General features: G+C 47.1%; 1 protein-coding gene across 1 annotated transcript in view; it reads right to left on the minus strand.

Moving 5' to 3' along the window:
• Positions 1–6: 6 nt before the first annotated feature.
• Positions 7–20,947, minus strand: part of NSF (N-ethylmaleimide sensitive factor, vesicle fusing ATPase) — a 166,113-nt gene continuing 145,172 nt past the window's right edge. The window contains exons 18-21 of the mRNA XM_026658664.1: positions 5,875–6,009; positions 4,837–4,950; positions 1,921–1,976; positions 7–988 (exon numbers count right to left, since the gene is read on the minus strand). Of these exons, the coding sequence (XP_026514449.1) occupies positions 973–988; positions 1,921–1,976; positions 4,837–4,950; positions 5,875–6,009 (321 nt within the window). The 3' untranslated portion in view covers positions 7–972. The remainder of the gene's footprint in view (positions 989–1,920; positions 1,977–4,836; positions 4,951–5,874; positions 6,010–20,947) is intronic.

Here is a 20,947-nt window from a genome sequence, read left to right on the forward strand (position 1 = left end):
GAAAAAGAACGCGGGTACCCACCCTTGCAAAGGATGAGAGGGAAGATCATTTTTTCCAACCCTTAGTAGCTCATCAGGAAAGCAGGATTAGTTAGACTGGTTAATACCAGTTCTGGCTTCAATGCCCCCCACACTGGCTTTTAATAAAATTTAGGTTCTCAACTGACATTATGAATCCAAAGATGCTTGAGTGAGAAAATTTTAAAAAATCGTCAAAGCTCTACAAAAATGATTGTTGTGTGTGTATCTAGCTAGGAAAGGAACCCACCTCTGCCCAATGCCCCTCACTGCCAGCTGCAGCGAGTATTGCTGTTAGCCCCACTGGGTGAATGTCAAAGTGGGCTGTAGCCTCTCCATTACCGAGCTTTGCTGTCAGACAGTGACTGCCCTGCCTCGTGTTTCGAACCATCACAGAAAAGCTTGTTCTGGCTGAAACAACATTACAAGACATCATATCAGGCAGGATGGTGAAGTGACATCACAGGCTCAAAAGCCAATCCCACTGGGTCATGTGACGACAGACACCTGTACAGGAAAGCATTCACCATCACAATGATATCACAAACACACTGCAATACACCTGCAGACTACACCACTGTAGGTTAGAAGTAGAACTTTTCTACAGAAAAGGTGCCATGTTGTGGTATTAATTTAATGCTGGACGTAAGTGTTAGCTTCAAAATTCGTTGGACACGTCCTCCATGATAAACCAGTGAGAATGTACTTTAGCGTGCACAGAAACAGAAGCAAGGTATTCTAAAGGAGACTGACCATTCCACAAGACATCAGAATATTTAAGAGCAAAAAATGGATATTTTATTTTGCTAAACATGCAATTTCCAAGTGGGATGTTGAAGGTAGATGAACATTTCACTTTGTCCAGTGGGTTGAACAGAAGAACACAAATCCCAGTGTATTCTCCAGCTTGGTCACTTCTCCAGCCACTGAGCTCTGCACATGGTCCGTCTCCACTCAGTCGAGCACACTACTGAAAAACAGACCACAACCGCCACAAAGCATGTCTCTCTGCAGACACCGACACCCAGACACAGCATGCACACAGCAGACATATCTGCAAACTGCTACCTCCCAAGCTAAGTTCCCTGTCAGCTGCGCGGCCGCGCAGCAGGCTCTCAAAGGCTGCGCAGGTGGGGAGAGAAGCCCCTCCCTTGGCCCAGCCCAGCCAGAGCTGCCGAGGAGAGGAGCCCCAGCTGGGGCTGCTGCGGTGAGAGAGGGTTGGGGGCAGTCCTCTCACCGCAGCTCTGGGGCAGCCTTCACCCAAACCCCTCATCTCCAGCCCCGCCCCAGAGCCCACCCCCCCAGCCTCCCAACCCTCTGCCCCAGCCCTGAGCCCCCTCCCGCACTCTGAACCCCTTGGCCCCACCCCCACCACACACCTAACAAAATTCATTCCGCACATGGCCATAAAAAAAAAGAGAGGGAGCATTGCCCCAGAGCTTCCAGTGCATGCACCGGAGGGCAGGCCTCTGTGAAATGATGTTGCCAGTGAGGGCCTGGCACAGGGACAGGGAAGGCTGACAAAGCAGGACACAGAGAGAAAAATAAATAGAGCCAACGGCAAATGGCCCGATTCTGATGTCACAGGGTTTAACTCCAGTGGGACTACTCCTGATTTAGTCCAGTTAGAGACAGCAGATCAGGCACAAGTTTAACGCCTCCCCCGGATATTCAAGAAGGCAGAGAATTCAAACATGCTTTGGGTCCCTAATAGCTTTGGAGAGTCACTGAGGAACAGAATGATACTGGAGTAGGAAGGGAAGGTTCAAAATGGAATTTGAAAGAGCTATTACAGCCCCAGAACCCAATACTGCTGTCAGATACTCTGCTGCAATTCCTCTGATGTCAGGGGGAGTGGCATCTGGGTCATGGATCAGCTTTTAAAATATTACTAGTACTTACACCCCTTCTTCTCTTAGGAGTGCCAGGAACTTTCTCACACGATACTCAGGATCCATCTAGACACAAAACAAAGATGAAGGGGTGATCATTAGCAGCAGGCATGGATTGACCAAGAACAAGTCATGCCAAACCAGCTTGATTTCCTTCTTTGACAGGATAACTGATTTGGTGGAAAGAAGGAATGTGGCGGATATAATATACCTGGACTTCAGCAGGCTTTTGACACAGTCCCACATGATATTCTCATAAATAAGCTGGAGGAATGTGGGCTCAGAAGAACTGCCATTAAGTGGATACATAATTGGTTAAATAACTGCAAATACAGAGTAACTATTAATGGAAAGATGTCAGATTGGAGGGAGGTCTCGAGTAGGGTTCCACAGGATTCGCTGTGCTAGTACTGGAAATACTCCACATGGACAGGCCAAAGTTTACAAATGGTGTAATTTTGGAACTAGGGAACCAAATATTCTATTTGAAGGGAGCACTCAGACTCACCCTTACCAAAATAAACACAAAAGGAGGGCTAGCTGCAATATGCTCACTGGCCTCCTGACCGACACTTGGATAGATACAGGATAATATTCAATCTGAATTCAATCTTGGCTTACAGGAAGAGACTGAAGCAGTTCAATCTATTGGGTTTATCCAAGAGAAGGTGAAGAGGTACCTGAATGGGGAGAAGATTTCAGTCCTAGGGCTCTAGCAGACACAGGCATAACTAGATCCAGTGACTGGAACCTGAAGCTGGACAAATTCAGACTAGAAATAAGGTGCACATTTTTAACAGTGAGGTTTCAGAGTGGTAACCGTGTTAGTCTGTATCAGCAAAAAGAACAGGAGTCCTTGTGGCACCTTAGAGACTAACAAATTTATTTGAGCATAAGCTTTCGTGGGCTAAAACCCACTTCATCGGATGCAGACACATCTAGCAGACACAGTAGGAAGATTATATATATATATATATATACATACACATACACACACACACACACACACACAGAGGACATGAAAAAATGGGAATAAAATACCTAGGCAAGTGGTGGATTCACCATCACTTGGAGTCTTTAAGGCAGGATTAGATGTCTGTCTAAAAGACACATTCAAGCTCACCCAGAAGGTCTGGACTTGAAGGGTCACTTCACGTAGTGAAATTCCATGACTTTGGCCATGTAGGAAGCTAGGCCAGAGCAGCACAATGGTCCCTCAAGATCTCTGAATATGAACTTTCTCTTATCAGTTGCGAACATGTGAATTTTTTCCCGTATCTATGGCAACAAAGTGCAGCTGAGACTTGTGTGAAAACCGATGACTTTTTGCAATACAGAGATATCCAGTGTGTGGGAGACTGAATATAAAGGAGCTATGCAGAATTCAAATTACTTTAATTAATTAATGGCCGTGGATCACATTGCTACCAACCAAATGCATACCCAACATCTGTATAAGCCGCAATTTGCTCATTAGCCACCTCTCTATTTAATGTATTCAAAATGACTTGAACCTAAGTTAAAATGCTGCCTACTTTCCCTCAGGTTGGTCTGTCAGGGATTCAAATCGTCTACGAAATGACCACCTTGTTAAACAAAATCACTTTAAATGCTTGAACATGCACTTGGATTGTAAGCGACAACATTCTTCTGAAACATTTCAGGACAGCAGCCTGTTTCCAAGGGGGAAAACACCCTACCCCCTAGCGACACCGCTCACCACGTTGGTATGTAGCTGTGGGGAAAATCTAGTGCAATTTGATTCCCAGTCCCCCATTTCAGAACTGCCCTTACTCTGCACATTTTTAATCCTGGAGTTTTAAAAGCACCAATGTTCAAGGTCACAATCTAACCGAAGTCATTTCCCTGTCTCAGAAGAAAGTTAGAGAGGCATCTCTTGTCAAGATTTTAAGTAAAATTGGTTGTAACTGTACCCTGGCAGGTCTGAGCCCATTAAACACATTTAATGCGTGTGAGCAATGACTTACTGACTTGCCTGTAGGTATGGAATTAAAAGTCAAGGGAAAGAGAGGAAAAAGTAATCTAGATAAATGACTTTATTCCCTCAGGTGACATCTAGTTAGAGCAGATCCTCAGTGCTGTGCAAGTTTTAACAGAATTGTGACTAGTGAACAGAGGGGATACATGACTTGTATGCTGCTAAAATATATGCTTCTTCACTTATGCTCAGCATCTCATAGGAAGATCTAAAGACAGCACATTCAGCTGCACCAAATCCATTTGATGACAAAAAGGGGGAACGGGAGGGAAGGGTTCAAATGGAGAAGGGCTCTGAAATGTCAGCCCCTGAGGATTAGGCCCAAATGCTACACACACACAATGGAGCATGTGCCTGATGGCTAGCTTGCAGGCACAGGAGAGGCAACAGTGAGGGGCTAAGAGCTACATATTTCTACCCTAGGCAATTCTTTTCTTTAAAGTGCTGAAAGTGGAAAACGAAGAGAGCAGCTGGACAGCTTGACAGATTTATCTTCTTTCAGGGAAAGAGCCGCTGCACCTGCACAGGAAACTTTTTCATAACAAAATCCTCAATTATCACTATCTGCAATCTCAACTTATCACTTGTGCTTGAGAAGGCAATTCATTAAAGGTAAGTCAGCCCAGATCCTCTGGGCTGCAGACACTTCTCTGACGACTAACTTTATACAGCTCAGGGGCACTCTATTTTTTATAGATCTCTCAGTGGACTGAGACATGGCGCTCACTCTACTGATTGGAGCTGAAAACTGCTGTAGGGAAATCTGCAAGTAACACTGTTGCCTTTTTGGACATGTACCATGTTCAGACCATAACAGACACAATGCAGGGCTCCCAATTTCACAGAGGCAAGGGTCTGTGGGCCAAAAGGTGCTTTTAAGAATGTTCTAGTCTCTCTCAGACACCCCTGAAGCAAAAAGCCTCTTACTTGTAATGACATCTCGATCAACATCAGCAGCTTCTTGATTCCGATCCACACTTTCTTCCCTTTGACGTGATGTGCAATGGTGCTGCGCTCGTTATCTTTGAAGTTACCAAGCAGCTGGAAAGAAACGCAGAAGACAGCCAGCCACATTGGTGAGTGCAGAATTAGAAAACAGCCCTTAGCTTCGTCTCGGAAACAGTTAAGAGTAACTGCCTGGAGATGCTGTAGGAACAGTCATACCAGGATACTTTTATGGCATAGCTCTTAACAGCATCATACAGAGCCAGCCTTTCATTGATTTACTTCCTGAATCTTATATCCTAGGCTAGTCTTCCCCGTATGATAGAGTCTATAAGGAACATAGTGACGTGTGCTAGAGCAACCTTGCAAAACTGTTGTAGAAACGACCAGACAGAAACTACCCTTCATGGTGATGATGATAATGAAAATACTAACAGTATTTGATTTGCCCTTGTGGAGTAGCATTTTGCAAGGCTGTACTAACAGTCTGATAAGTATTTACATCATCTGCTACAAACTCCACAGTTGTGAGGAGCAGAAGCCAGCCATGGGCTTGATTCTGTGGGAGGCCAAGCATCTCTGGATGTGCTCAGCTTCCTCAGCCCGCACTAGGCAACTCAATGGGAAGTCAGTGCCTCGCAGGATTGGGCCCCATGAATTCAAATTTCAAGTGTTTTGAGGACAACTCTGCTCTCTCTCTTCTACGCCCTCGGAACCGTTTCCAGCCAGCAGAAAAATGAAGTTACTTCCTCTCTGTATTTTTTCTCTCTCTGTATCTGCTTCCCTCTCTCTCCTGCTTTCCTTGCTATAGGGAACATTACATTCAATGACACCTGATAACTGGTGTTGGGCCAATAGAGCAAAGCAGGTCAGTGTTTCAAAATGGAGCTCTATTGCACTTTCCCCACAGACGTCTTTTGACTCCATTAATTAAGTGCTCTATTGCATGGATATTATTCACACTAACAGAGTAACTCGGGTGGTCTCTCAGCCGCCTTGACATTCAGGGGGTCTCCTTACCTCCAAGGCCTCCATCAGCTGCTCTCCTGTCGCAATACTGGGTACATGAATGGTGGTGCTGAAAGCATCTAGCATTTCCATTTCCTGCAGGACATCTTTACGGCTGGTGGTTCCAATGATTAAAAGCTTGCGACCCTGCCCATATAAGAAGGAATAAATGTCAAGAAAAGAAAGAAAAAAGGAAAGCACAGGCATCACCCTTGGGGAGATTAGGTTAACTGTAAGGAAAACAAAGGGGGGGAATGGTGAGAAATGCTGCATAAAGCCCTACAACATATCTCTAACAGATTGAAAAATGAGAGACATCAGATTTAAAATACTGGTAGTCACCAGCACAAATCTTTAACAAGACAGTATCTAAGTATAAGGATAAGGAAATCGGAATCCTTCCTGCCAATCAGAATCAGAAGAGACCAAAAAAGCCAGCATATCGGATTTTTTCTAGGTAGGGATCAGAGTTCTTAGAATCATAGAATATCAGGGTTGGAAGGGACCTCAGGAGGTCATCTAGTCCAACCCCCTGCTCAAACACTTAACACTCACTGAGCTGAATTAGGGCACTTACACCTCACCGAGCTATAGTTTCTACCTGATGATGCTGTGGCTGTGATGACTGTTGTGAAACCTAGTATGAAAAGTTCCAGCCCCTTTCACCATTTTTACCACTGGGTCAATGTAAAAAGGTCAGAAGCTGCCAGAGCTTCATCTGCAGAACTCCATTTCCCCCAGCTAATGTGGCTGGAGACAAGCCAACAAGACAGCACTTCATTGGATTATGTTCTGAAGTAGCGTTTTCCACAGCCAGGAAGGACAGACACCTAATTATTATTTTTTTAAGTCAACACAAAAGCTTAAATTCTGATGAAAATGATCTGAGTAGCAGAGAGGAGCCAGTCTGGCACAGCCGGGGCATCTCCTCACCCTACCACACACACTTCTTTTTACTGTTTCAGACACAACACTATGATGAAGGCACCCTCCCTCCTCCCAGGACATAGCATGCTGGACTCCTGAATAAAGTGAATAGGTCTGAACGCTAGTAACGGTAGGTGCAGTTAACATACAGGGGAGGCTTCTGGCCCATATTTATGAATTCTCACTAACAGCTCCCAAGTTCACATAACTGAGTACACACAGCGAGTAGGAAAAAGATTTGGGGGGTTGTGGTGGATAATCAGCTGAACATGAGCTCCCAGTGTGCCCCGGTTACATCTACACAGGGCTAAAAGACCCACAGCATGCCCGCGGCTGGCCCAGGTCAACTGACTCAGGCTCGCAGGGTTCAGGCTGTGAGGCTAAAAATGGCTGTGTCAACACTCGGGCTTGGGCTGGAGCCCAAGCTCTGGGACCTTCCATCCTTCAGGGTCCCGGATCTTGAACATGTACACAGCAATTTTTCAGCCCCAGAAACTGAGCTGACCCAGGCCAGCCGCGGGTTTTTAATCCCTGAGTAGATTCCCACATACCCACTGTGGCCAGAGTTTACGCAATCCTGGGATGCATCAGCAGCGGAATGTCAAGTAGGAGAAGAACGGTTATTTTACCTCTCTATTTGGCACTGGAATATGGTGCCCAGTTCTGGTGCCCTCAATTCAAGAAGGATGCTGATAAATAGGAGAGGGTTCAGAAAACAGCCATGAGACTGATTACAGGATTGGAAACCTGCCTTATAGAGTTAGACTCGTGAAGTTCAATCTATTTAGGGCCGAAGACCCTGGATCCCTGCAGGCACAAGGTGAGAAGGAGGCTGCAGTCCTTGCAGGGCAGAGCAGAGAGCCGCAGCCAGGCCCGCGAGGAGGAAGATCGGTCCCCAGGCTGCGGAGGAGGCCACCCTGCTGCTGCTAAGTGACTCCATCCTCCTTCTCCCAGTCCTGGCCAGGGGTCTCTGCTCCACCAGGCCAGAACCAGCCCCTTCAGCACCTCGTGCCTGAGTGTCTTGGGCCCCTCCCTGCACAGGGATACGTGCGTAAGAGGAAAAGGTGTTACAAGCTTTGAAGAAATGTGTGATCTTGTTGCTCAGGAACATTTCCTGAGTATTTGTAGTGATGATGTAAAACAGTGTTTATGGGATAAAAAGGTGAAAACTGTTGAGGAAGTTGCTACTCTTGCTGATGAATTTGAACAAAGCTAAGCATCTATTCGAAATAAATCACAGGCAGAGGGGTTTGTTTGGTGGGAAGAAGGGCTCCTGTTTTACCCCGGGAAGGAGGGTGGATGGGAGGCTGGGCGCTCACCTCCACAAGTCCTCGTCCCAAATCTCCTGGAAAAACAGAAGAGCCAGGAAGGTGCGATCACTGTAATTCCACTGAGCACCTGAGGAATAAATGCCCTGTGCTGGGAGGGAACAGGCAGGAAGCAACTCATGGGAATGCTGCTACCCAGAGCACAGAGGCACCTCAGGCAATTGCCACTTATCATACAGGGTTTGTAAAAGTAGCCTCTGCCCACCCAGGCAGGAAGCACATGAAGGCTATGAAAATAATGGCAAGGAGCTCCTTGGGTGGAGGAATACAGGTGCAGACATTTCTGTGGTCAGGAGAAACATTGTTCGGGAGAAAGACATGCTGCCAGGACAGATGGCAGAGCTTTTGTTAGTAGGTCACAAAATCCTTGTGCCTTTGGCTAAAGTGCACATAGAAACTGAGGATTTGGAAGCTGAATTGACGTTGGCAGCAGTACATGATAACCCGTCACAATTATTACTGTGGAACGACTTTTTCAATGTAGCTTGGGCTGTCAAGGGATCTGCCAGCAGGTTGCAGCTGAGCAGGGGGCAGACCTCACTCTAGGGTGCATAGGAAGATGTGTCCTAGAGGGAAGCCCAGAGGAGGGGGATGGGATCCTAGAGATCACTGAGGTGGGTGAGGGTTCCATGGACTCTGTAGCTGGAGGCAAACCCAACTCAGAGAGAGGCAGGGTGTAGTGCCCGCCAGTGAAAGGACTGTTCGGCTGCTAGCTGTGAGCCCTTCACAGTTGAACAGGGGACAGATCCACTCTAGAGAGCACAGAGGTGTGTGTCTTAGAGGGTGGCCCAGAGGGAGAAGTTGAAAAGGAATTTGGGTAAGTACAGGAATGTCTCCTCACTGATTACACGGGAGGGTGTGCCCAGGACAGATTTGCTGGGTCGGCGTTTGTGCTCCCAGGCACCCAACCTGTGGATCAGGTTTTAAGAGGGAACTGGGTAACTGACCTCCCAGAGGGGAGCAGATATACAACTGACCTCCTCGAGACAGAGAAAGGGGCAACAGAGGGTACCCCAATCCAGATCCCACTTTTGCAAAATGCTATTCCTGATGCACTTGTGAAAACTAAGGCCTGGTCTACACTAGGCTTTTATGTCGAATTTAGCGCCGTTATATCGAATTAACCCTGCACCCGTCCACACCAGGAAGCCATTTAGTTCGACATAGAGCCCTCTTTAAATCGATTTCTGTAATCCTCCCCAACGAGAGGAGTAGCGCTAAATTTGAAATGGCCATATCGAATTAGGCTAGGTGTGGATGGAAATCGACGCTAATAGCTCCGGGAGCTATCCCACAGTGCACCACTCTGTTGAAGCTCTGGACAGCAGTCCGAGCTCGGATGCTCTGACCAGCCACACCCCGGGAAAATTTGAATTCCTTTTCCTGTCTGGGCAGTTTGAAGCGCAGTTTCTGTTTGGACACCGTGGCGAGCTCAGCAGCAGTGGCAGCAGTGGCAACGATGCAGAGCTCTCCAGCAGAGATGGCCGTGCAATCCAATAGAAAGAGGGCCCCAGCATGGACGGATCGGGAAGTCTTGGATCTCATCGCTGTGTGGGGAGATGAGTCCGTGCTTTCCGAGCTGCGCTCCAAAAGACGGAATGCAAAGACCTATGAGAAGATCTCTAAAGCCATGGCAGAGAGAGGCTACAGCCGGGATGCAACGCAGTGCCGCGTGAAAATCAAGGAGCTGAGACAAGGCTACCAGAAGACCAAAGAGGCAAACGGACGCTCCGGATCCCAGCCCCACACATCCCGTTTCTACGAGGCACTGCATTCCATCCTAGGTGCGGCCGCCACCACTACCCCACCCCTGACCGTGGACTCTGAGGATGGGATATTGTCCGCGGCCGGTTCCTCAGCGGACGGGGAAGAGGAGGAAGGAGATGAGGAGGACGAGGCAGTAGACAGCGCTTACAACGCTGATTTGCCCGACAGCCAGGAGCTCTTCATCACCCTGACAGAGATCCCCTACCAACCCTCCCCAGCCGTTACCCCAGACACAGATTCAGGGGAAGGATCAAGCAGTAAGTGTTTTAAATATCCAAACATTTATTTACAACATAACTGGCATATTTAAAATATTAACAGTAGCTAAAGTGCTTTAAAACATGTAAACATTTATTTGCAACAAAACAGGAAGATTGAAAATATTAACAGTGGGTAAAGTGCTTCCAAACATGTAAACAGGAAAGTCAAACAAAAGGGGAATCAGTGCAAAGTGTATCATGATTACTCTGTCTTTGGGCGCCTCAATATATAGTCCGAACCATTTTCAAAAAATCTCACAATGTCCGCTTCATGATTATAGTTCCCAAAACCCTGCAGTCATTTGTCCCTCCAAGGGCACCTAAGCCAAGAACTGGTCAATGTAACCGGGGATAGAGGCGACATCCTCCGGGGAGAACTCCTCATACACCTCCTGCAGGTGTTTTTCCAGCCTCAGCAGCAGGTTCCTGGGCAGGGAGAGCTTATTAGGCCCCCCGTGGTAGGACACGTTTCCCTGCCACAACGCCAGCAGGTACTCCGGGATCATGGCCTTGCAGAGCAGCGCAGCAAATGGCCCCGGTTTCTGCAGGGTGTCCCGGAGCATCTTCTCCTTCTGGCTCTCGGAGACCTTCAGGAGGGTGATGTCTGGCATGACTCCCTGCTGTGAATTAGGTAGGGGAAAGTTAGTATTGGGACTGCTTGCCCGTCCCTTTACAGAACTGCAACCGCCGGTTTACAGCCACGCGGTTTACAGCCGCGAGGGGGTGGGCCAGGGCCAGAGTTCATGCTTGCAGGATTGCTGCCAGCAGAGACTCGCATTGCTTTCTATGTGAAAGGAGGCCAGTGCCACTCTTAAAGTTTTAAGCGGCCACAAGTCTACGGCTTACCATGTTTGCCATCTAGACAAAGTCCGGTGTCCTGCCCTGCTCCTCAGCTCGCCACAGCAAGACCGCAGGCACTGTAGGCGAGGGCCGAAAATTCGACCTTGTCCTCAGTGCGCGTGTGATAGGTGCTCTGCATGGTCTTGTTCACAGAGAAAGACTATGTTCTCTGTTCACAGATACATTGCTCTGTCTCAGGAATTCACTCCCTTTTTCCAATTCCCACAGCCACATCTGCCCAGAGGCTAGCGCACATTAGGAGGAGGAAGAAGAGGACACGGGAAGACATGTCTGCTGAACTAATGGGATGCTCCCGAGCACAGGCAGCCCAGCAGACACAGTGGAGGGAGAACTTGTCCCAAATGCACCGGGCAAACATGGAACGGGAGGAGACGTGGCGACAGGAGGACAGGCAGGCTACTCAAATGCTGCTTGGACTAATGAGGGAGCAAACGGACACGCTCCGCCGCCTTGTGGATGTTCTGCAGGACCGGAGGCAGGAGGAGAGAGCCCCGCTGCAGTCTCTCTGTAACTGCCCTGCCCCGCCACCAAGTCCCATACCCCCCTCACCCAAAGTCCAAACACGGAGGGGTGGAAGGGGCCGTGAAAAATTTCACTCCACCGCTGCGGACTGCTCTACCACTAGAAGGCTCTCATTCCCCAAAATTTGAAAAGTCCTTTCCTACCCGCCTCACACAAGACCCCGTCCAAGTTTCACCCCCCCCCCGTTCCATGTGCGGTTGTTAATAAAGAATACGTTTCTGTTCATTTCTGTTTCCATCCTCTTCTTTTGGAGGGGAGTCTGTCTGAAGGGGGGGGAAGGGGCTTGGTCATTGGACAGGACAGTCACCTTTAGCAGGGGGCAGGTGCAGCAGCAGGGCACATATACAGTGCAGTGACTAGTTATCCTGGTCAGTCTGGGAGGTGGTTTTCATGTTTTGTGTGGTGGGGGCGGTGGTGTTGCTCTGTGACTTGGTGGCGGGGGAGGGCAGTTACAGATCTTATGCAGCGGTCCTTACCCTGCATCACAGAGCCGCGCAGCAGGGGATCTGTAACCCTCCTCCCCCTGCAAGACAGTCACATAGCCGACACATACACGCAGTCCCGGCCAGGAGGGCTGGCAGGCTCCGTTGAAACAACCAGTCCACCACCGCGGAGCCTGTCATTCCTGGAGTTTAGAAGCATCATTTGCATCACAACCCTAAACCCGCCCCCGGCCACAGTCTGCGTCCCAGGTTTAAAACATTCCCGCGAAAACAGTAATAAAGACAACGGTGTCCATTAACAAAACAGAACAGATTTTATTTTTTGGGAAGGGGGTGAAGGGGGTATGTAAGTGGAGAGGATAGTCGACGGCAACTGGGTAAAGAAACGGGGGCAAGTTCTGCCTCTGTGTCCACAAACTTAAAAGTCACTGGGTACCCTGCTCAGCCTTGAAACTGGCTTTCAAGCCTCCCGGATGCACAGCGCGTCCCGCTGGGCTCTTCTAATCGCCCGGCTGTCTGGCTGGGCGTAATCAGCAGCCAGGCTATTTGCCTCAACCTCCCACCCCGCCATAAAGGTCTCCCCCTTGCTCTCACACAGATTGTGGAGCACACAGCAAGCTGCAATAACGATGGGGATATTGGTTTCGCTGAGATCACAGCGAGTGAGTAAGCTTCTCCATCTCCCTTTGAGACGGCCAAAAGCACACTCCACCACCATTCTGCACTTGCTCAGCCGGTAGTTGAAGAGTTCTTTTTCTGTGTCCAGGGCGCCAGTATAGGGCTTCATGAGCCAGGGCATTAGCGGGTAGGCTGGGTCCCCGAGGATCACTGTAGGCATCTCCACATCCCCAACAGTTATCTTGTGGTCCGGGAAGTAAATACCTTCCTGCAGCCGTCTAAACAGACCAGAGTTCCTGAACACGCGAGCGTCATGAACCTTGCCCGGCCATCCGACGTAGATGTTTGTAAACCGTCCCCGATGGTCCACCAGTGCTTGCAGCACCATTGAAAAGTAGCCCTTTCTATTGATGTACTGGCTGGCCTGGTGGCCCGGTCCCAGGATAGGGATGTGAGTCCCATCTATAGCCCCACCGCAGTTTGGGAATCCCATCGCAGCGAAGCCATCTATGATGGCCTGCGCGTTTCCCAGGGTCACTACCTTTGACAGCAGTACCTTGACGATTGCCTTGGCTACTTGCATGACAACAACCCCCACGGTAGATTTGCCCACGCCAAAGTGGTTCGCGACTGACCGGTAGCTGTCCGGCGTTGCAAGCTTCCAGAGGGCTATGGCCACTCGCTTCTGGACAGTCAGGGCTGCTCGCATGCGGGTGTCCTTGCGCTTCAGGGCAGGGGACAGCAAGTCACAAAGTTCCAGGAAAGTCCCCTTCCGCATGCGAAAGTTTCGCAGCCACTGGGATTCATCCCAGACCTGAAGCACTATGCGGTCCCACCAGTCCGTGCTTGTTTCCCGGGCCCAGAATCGCCGTTCAACAAAATCCACATGCCCCATTGCCACCGTGATGTCCTGGGCGCTGGGGCTCGTGGTTTCTGACAGCTCTGTGCTACTCTCCGACTTCAGGCCCTCACGGCGGTGCCGTAGCCTCCTCGCCTGATTTCTCTGCATCTGCCTGTGGGAAAGGTGTATGATAAGGTGCGAGGCGTTGAGAACGGCCACAACTGCAGCGATGGTCGCAGCGGGATCCATGATCGCAGTGCTGTGGCGTCCGCGCTGTCACTGATCAAAAAGTGCGCGAACTGATTTCCCGCCGGCGCTTTCAGGGAGGGAGGCAGGGCGGTAGTGACTGACGGATGACGACAGTTACCCAAAAGCACCCTCGCCACAATTTTTTACCCAGAAGCCATTGGGGGCTCGACCCAGAATTCCAATGGGCAGCGGGGACTGCGGGAACTGTGGGATAGCTGCCCACAGTGCACTGCTTCCAATGTCGACGCTTTCCCTGGTAGTGTGGACTGACAAAGTCGAATTACTGTCCTTAGTGTAGACACACACGTTCGACTTTCTAATATCGATTGCACATATTCGATTTAACTAAAATCGAACTACTCTCGTAGTGTAGACATACCCTAACTGTCTCTTTAATCCTACTAAAGACTTGAGTGTCAGTGAAAATGCTAATGACCCATCTGAGAAAGAGGATACTAGACAAAACACTAAAGGGAAAGAAAGACCAGTACCTGAACACATACTATGGTTTAGGAAGGGGCTGCAAAACACAATGGGTATTGAACAAACCGGACTGTCTAAACAGAAGGCATGGCATGATAAACATACTTGGAAACACCTCCCTGTCATGAAGTTGCTGGTACTGTTAAGTTTCATAATACGCAGTTTGTTGGTTATGACAAAGAATTTGGTACTTATGGTAAATCCTCAAAAAATGTGTAAAACGCATGATTTTTGGAAAAAACTTTTGAACATGCTAGAAGTGGTAACAGAGAAGTCCTATAATACTGCTTCTCAGCTAGTACCTGTAAATAGGCTTAGAGCTTGTCACAGCAGGGAAATCATAACAAACCTGAACTGCTGCGTGGAAGGGGAAACTGAGGCACACCGCCTCATGGCATTGATGGCTAAATGCCAAGACAGCTACACTCGAAAAGATATTGATATCTGCATTATGGTAACAATGCCACACACCAGAATGTTTTCAGGCAACTTGGGAAAAGAAACACAGAACTTTGCAAAAACACATGTGGATGACACTCCAATGTTTGGTAACACTTGGAAGTTGTATAATCAAAACCTAAAGAAGGCATTAGGCACACTGCCTTCACGTTAGTCAGTGACTAACCCTCTGGCAGTAATCTAAGGGGTGACGTGTGACACCCTGGCACCCCAATATTCACCACTGTCATGTAATGAGGATATGTTTTGTACAAAGTATGTCTTGTGAAGTATAATTCTAAAAATCTTGATCTGCTAGACAGTAATATCTCATTGGATTGTATGTGCTATTGTTGTATGTGAAGTTATGAAGTTTGGCTATGTAGGTGTTACTGAAACATGTTGTGAGGTTGAAAACACCCACAAGCAGCCTTTTTGGTAAAACAGTAAAAAGGCCAAATAATGTTAATGGCTTATTGAGGAAATTCACACAAGCACCAGGATTACCCCAGGAACTGTGTACATCAGAAACCTCTCTGAGATAGCACTACACAATGGGAACTGTTTGATCCAGGTCACAGCAAACGAGCTTTCAAACAAGTGGGAACAAGATATAAAAGGAGGAAAATGACATCATTCTCCCCGTGACAACACTCCTGGAAACACCTGAGGAATAAAGAGTGAACAGGGGGGAATTGATGGTTCCAGGCTAAAGGCGTTTCTAGCCTGTGTATGAAAACCTGGGAAACCCAAGCTGTAAAGCCAAGGCAGCTTTTGCCTTAAGAATCTGCCAGCCTATCACTCAGGGTAAAAAGTATGTTAAGATCAGTTTGTGGTTTTGTTTATTTACTAGATAATCTGCTTTGAGCTGTTTGTAATCACTTAGAATCACTTAAAATCTATTCTTTTGTAGTTAATAAACTTATTTTATGTTTTAATCCAAACCAGTGTGCGTTTGGCTAAGGTGTCTGCGGAAATTCTCAGCTTGGTTACCGCAAGTGTGCATGGTCCTCTTCACATTGAGGGAGAGGTGGACCGGGTGTTAAACCCATACACTGGCCAGATTTGACCAGGGAAGGATGGTACTGCTCTGGGGTCCAAGGCTGGTGGTTAGGGAGCCTGCATGTACCTGCAGCTGGGTGTGTCCCTAGCTGTGTGAATGCTGGTGAAAGTGCAGGCTGGGAGAGCTTTGCAACCTATCACAGCAGCACAGTGTGAGAGGGAGCCCAGGCTGGTAGGTGAGAGGGCTTAGTGGTATCCCAGCTCCAGGTGGCACCCTGGGGGGAACCCATCACACATGCCCCCTACTCCTGCTTGCTGCCAGATAAGCCATTCCAAAACTGTGTAGAATTTGTAGGAAGATATTAGTAACTTCAATGGGAACACAGCAGCTATGTATAATTGACATACTGCCTGCATCGTAATCATAGAAGATTAGGGTTGGAAGAGACCTCAGGAGGTCGTCTAGTCTAACCTCCTGCTCAAAGCAGGACCAATCCCCAACTAAATCAGCCCAGCCAGGGCTTTGTCAAGCCGGGCCTTAAAATGATCCAACACAGAGAAAATGTCTGACCCTTTGGCATAATGCCATCCAGAGTGGGCAGAATTGTGGGAGATGCTGCTATCAGAAAGAAGTTTAACAACAGTAAGAAACTTTCCTTTTTGCAGCCCCACATCTCCGCAAATTCTGAGACATCTGGGAAGTAGAGAGTAGTGAACAGACGCTGGGAGGGTAAGGTAAGAAATCCAGCAATAAGATGGAAAAGGAAAAAAAGGGGAGGGGACCCTCCGTTTTTGGGGTAAGAATTGTTCAAAGGGCAACATTATTTTTGGGCCACCACCAGCATATTTCTGCCAAAGGAGACCTCTGATGATGATAGTAAGTCCAGCTTGCAGTGTCTGATGAAGGTGTTGGCTGATGACCATGTGGATGCTCTGCAGATCTGTGTGGAAGCTCTTACTTGTTCCACACCCACAAGGCAGCTAGAGATCTCACAGTGTGTGCTTTGATACCTTCCAGAGCAAGGGTCTCTCACGCCTTGTAGGCGTCAGCAATATAGAGCCTAACCCACCTAGTGATGGACAATAGAAATGCTGAGTCCTTTACATCTAGGCTGGAAGGACTCAAACTGGGCACTGGATTTTCTTGTGGATGGAGGTAGAATTTCAACACTTTTTTGATATCCTCTCTATCAGATGTTGCGGCTTCAGACAGAATGAAGGAAGGACGACTTCTTAGGAAGCATGGAAGGGAGAATTGCATAGATAATGCCACCAGCTCCGATACACATCTAGCAGATATGATAGCAACCAGAAAACAGGTTTTTATGTACAAGTAGAAGGCTGTCACTAAACTCAGGGGCTAAAAGGAATGATCTATTAATGTCTTCAAAACCCAGTGGAAGATCCCATTTTAGGAAGATTGGCCTGACCACCATCCTGGCCAGTCTGACAGCCCTGAGGAACCTGGAGATCAAGGGGTTCTCTCCCAGGGATCCTGCAGACCCTGCAAAAAGGATGCTGCTGAGAGCAGAAACTTGGCATGAAATGGTACTGGAGAACGTGCAAAATGGCTGGAGTCCCCGGATTCCTGGATCCTCATCATGCTCTTGGCACCAGACACTGAATTGAGCTTCTCTGGATGCTAGCAAAGTCTTGATGACTTTGGAAGATAGACCCAGCATTCCTAATGATTCCCTTTCAATAACCAGGCTGTTGGCTGAAGCCAGTCTGGATACGGATGGAAGAATGAGCCTTGAGAGAGGATACCCAGTCTCCATGGTAGCCATAGAGGAGGTTCCACTGTCAGGTCTATTAAGTGGAAAATGAAGGTCTCCTTGGCCAACGGTAGTTATCAATATGACTTTCACCTGCTCCTTTTTTATTTTCTGAATCACTTCCCCCAGGAGAGGAAAAGTGGGAATGCATAAAGAAAGCCCTGTGGCCATCTGTGTGAAAGGGCATCTGTTGCCATGGATTCAGGAACTCTCTCTCTGATGGGAGTACCTTGGGCTCTTTGTGTTCTTGCAGCTTACAAACAAATCAGCTGAAGGGAGACAACGTCCTCAAGATTAGACCAAAGACCTGATTCAGGTACCACTGCAAAGTGTTGAGCTGGCGTCTGCCTGAGCCAGTTCACCTTCTAGTTCAGATCCCCTTTTATGTGGATCGCTCTGAGGGACAGGAGAGACTACTCTGACATTTCCATTACCTCCATCACTTCTGACTGTAGCTTTGGTCTCCTTGTCCCTACCTGGTTACTTATGTACATGTTTGTGGTTGTGTCATCTGACTGAAGCTGAATGTTATTTCCCTCCAGGGAGCTGCTCTGAGTTCTAGAAGAGCTATGCTATATCTCTTTTCCCTCAGGCTTCCTGGATGGTTGAAAATCCAGATGAGCACCCCAGCCCTCCCCCTCAGCTACGTCGACATCTATTGGGAAAATAACACAGCAGGGCAGAAATTATCCAACAACTTCTTGGAATATATTGGAGACAATTTTTTATTTCAAAAGGTGGAGAAAGCTACTAGGGGAGAGGCTATTCTAGATTTGATTTTGACAAAATTGGGAGGATCTGGTTCAGAATTTGAAAGTGGAAGGCAGCTTGGGTGAAAGTGATCATGAAATGACAGTGTTCATGATTGTAAGGAATGGTAGGAGGGAGAACAGCAAAATAAAGAGAATGGATTTAAAGAAGGCAGACTTTAACAAACTCAGGGAGTTGGTAGGTAAGATCCCATGGGAAGCAAGTCTAAGGGGAAAAACAACTGAAGACAGTGGCAGTTTTTCCAAAGAGACATTACTAAAGGCACAAGAGCAAACTATCCCACTGCATAGGAAAGATAGGAAGTGTGGCAAGAGACCACCCTGGCTTAACCAGGAGATCTTCAACTATCTAAAAAAAAAAAAGAGTGACAACAAGTAGAAACTAGGTCAAATTACAAAGGATGAATAGAAACAAATAACACAAGTATGTAGGGACAAAATTAGAAAGGCCAAGGTACAAAACGAGATCAAACTAGCTAGAGACAAAGGGTAACAAAAAAACATTCTACAAATACATTAGAAGTAAGAGGAAGACCAAGGACAGGGAGGCCCATTACTCAATGTGTGTGTGTTGGCGGGGAGGAGGGGGGAAGGTGGAAACAACAACAGAAAATGTGGAAATGGCATAGGTGCTTACTGACTTCTTTGTTTCAGTTTTCACCAAGAAGGTTGGTGGTGATTGGACGTCTAACATAGTGAATACCAGTGAAAATGAGGTAGGATCAGAGGCTAAAATAGGGAAAGAACAAGTTAAAAATTACTTAAGACAAGTTAGATGTCTTCAAGTCACCAGGGCCTGATGAAATGCGCAAGGAGAATACGCAAGTTGCTGACTGAGGATATTTCAGAGATAATCACTAATGGCTCAGATAAATCATGGAGGACAGGAAAGATTCCAGAAGACTAGAAAAGGGCAAATATAGTGCCAATCTATAAAAGGGAAATAAGGACAACCTGGGGAATTACAGACCAGTCAGCTTAACTTCTGTACCCAGAAAAATAATGGAGCAAATAATTAAGCAATCAATTTGCAAACATCTAGAAGATAATAAGGTGATAAGTAACAGTCAGCATGGATTTGTCAAGAACAAATCACGTCAAACCAACCTGATAGGTTCCTTTGACAGGGTAACAAGCCTTGTGGATAGGAGGGAAGCGGTAAACGTGGTATATCTTGACTTTAGTAAAGCTTTTGATACTGTCTCACATGACCTTCTCATAAACAAACTAGGGAAATGCAACCTAGATGGAGCTACTATAAGGTGGGTGCAAAACTGATTGGAAAACCGTTTCCAGAGAGTAATCATCAGTGGTTCACAGTCATGCTGGAAGGGCATAATGAGTGAGGTACCGCAGGAATCGGTTCTGGGTTCGGTTCTGTTCAATATCTTCATCAGTGATTTAGATAATAGCATAGAGAGTACATTTATAAAGTTTGCAGACAATACCAAGCGGGGAGGGGTTGCAAATGCTTTGGAGGATAGGTTTAAAATTCAAAATGATCTGGACAAACTGGAGAAATGGTCTGAAGTAAATAGGATGAAATTCAATAAAGACAAATGCAAAGTATCCACTTAGGAGGAAACAATCAATTGCACACATACAAAATGGGTAATGATTGCCTAGGAAGGAGTACTGCGGAAAGGAATCTGGGGGACATAGTGGACCACAAGCTAAATATGAGTCAACAGTGTAACACTGTTGCAAAAAAAGCGAACAGCATTCTGGGATGTGTAAGCAGGAGTGTTGTAAGCAAGACACAAGAAGTAATTTTTCTGCTCTACTCCGTGCTGATTAGGCCTCAACTGGAGTACTGTGTCCAGTTCTGGGCACCACATTTCAGGAAAGATGTGGACAAACTGGAAAAAGTGCAGCAAAGAGCAACAAAAATGATTAAAGGTCTAGAAAACATGAGCTATGAGGGAAGATGGAAAAAACTGGGTTTGTTTAGTCTGGAAAAGAGAAGACAGAGGGGACATGATAACAGTTTTCAAGTACATAAAAGGTTGTTAGAAGGAGGAGGGAGAAGAATTGTTCTTAACCTCTGAGGATAGGACAAGAAGCAACGGACTTAAATTGCAGCAAGGGAGGTTTAGGTTGGACATTAGGAAAAACTTCCTAACTGTCAGAGTGGTTAAGCACTGGAATAAACTGCCTAGGGAGGTTGTGGAATCTCCATCATTGAAGATTTTTAAGAGCAGGTTAGACAAACACCTGTCAGGGATGGTCTAGACAATACTTAGTCCTGCCATGAGTGCAGGGGACTGGACTAGATGACCTCTCGAGGTCCCTTCCAGCCCAATGATTCTACTGTGCTAGGCCCTGTACAAACATGGAACAGAAAGGCCACTGCCTCGAAGAGCTTACAATGGTTAACTGATAGCCAGTTGTGACGTCACATATTTATCTTCATAGACTGATTTAGTCTATGTAGGCACACATTCTGTTTTCTTCATTCTCTCTAATGCTTTTTGCACCCAACTGGAGTGACTTGTCTTCAGAGCAAGAGATTGTCTTTTATTGTTTTTGTGCAGCACTAAACACGGCTCTGATTCTGATCCAGGGGCTACCATAACTCAAAGAATTTTTAGCACAAACTGTTTCCACAACTGTAACCCTTTTTACCATATCCACAGTCAGACTGATTTATAGATAACACATTTATTTGAATGTATGTAAACTTATTTCAACCAATGCAAACTATTTACTTTATGTATCAGAGGGGTAGCCGTGTTAGTCTGAGTCTGTAAAAAGCAACAGAGGGTCCTGTGGCACCTTTAAGACTAACAGAAGTATTGGGA

The sequence above is a fragment of the Terrapene carolina genome, unplaced genomic scaffold (genome assembly GCF_002925995.2).
Source record: "Terrapene carolina triunguis isolate 2854851 unplaced genomic scaffold, T_m_triunguis-2.0 Scaffold495, whole genome shotgun sequence".
NCBI classification, from domain to species: Eukaryota; Metazoa; Chordata; order Testudines; family Emydidae; genus Terrapene; species Terrapene triunguis.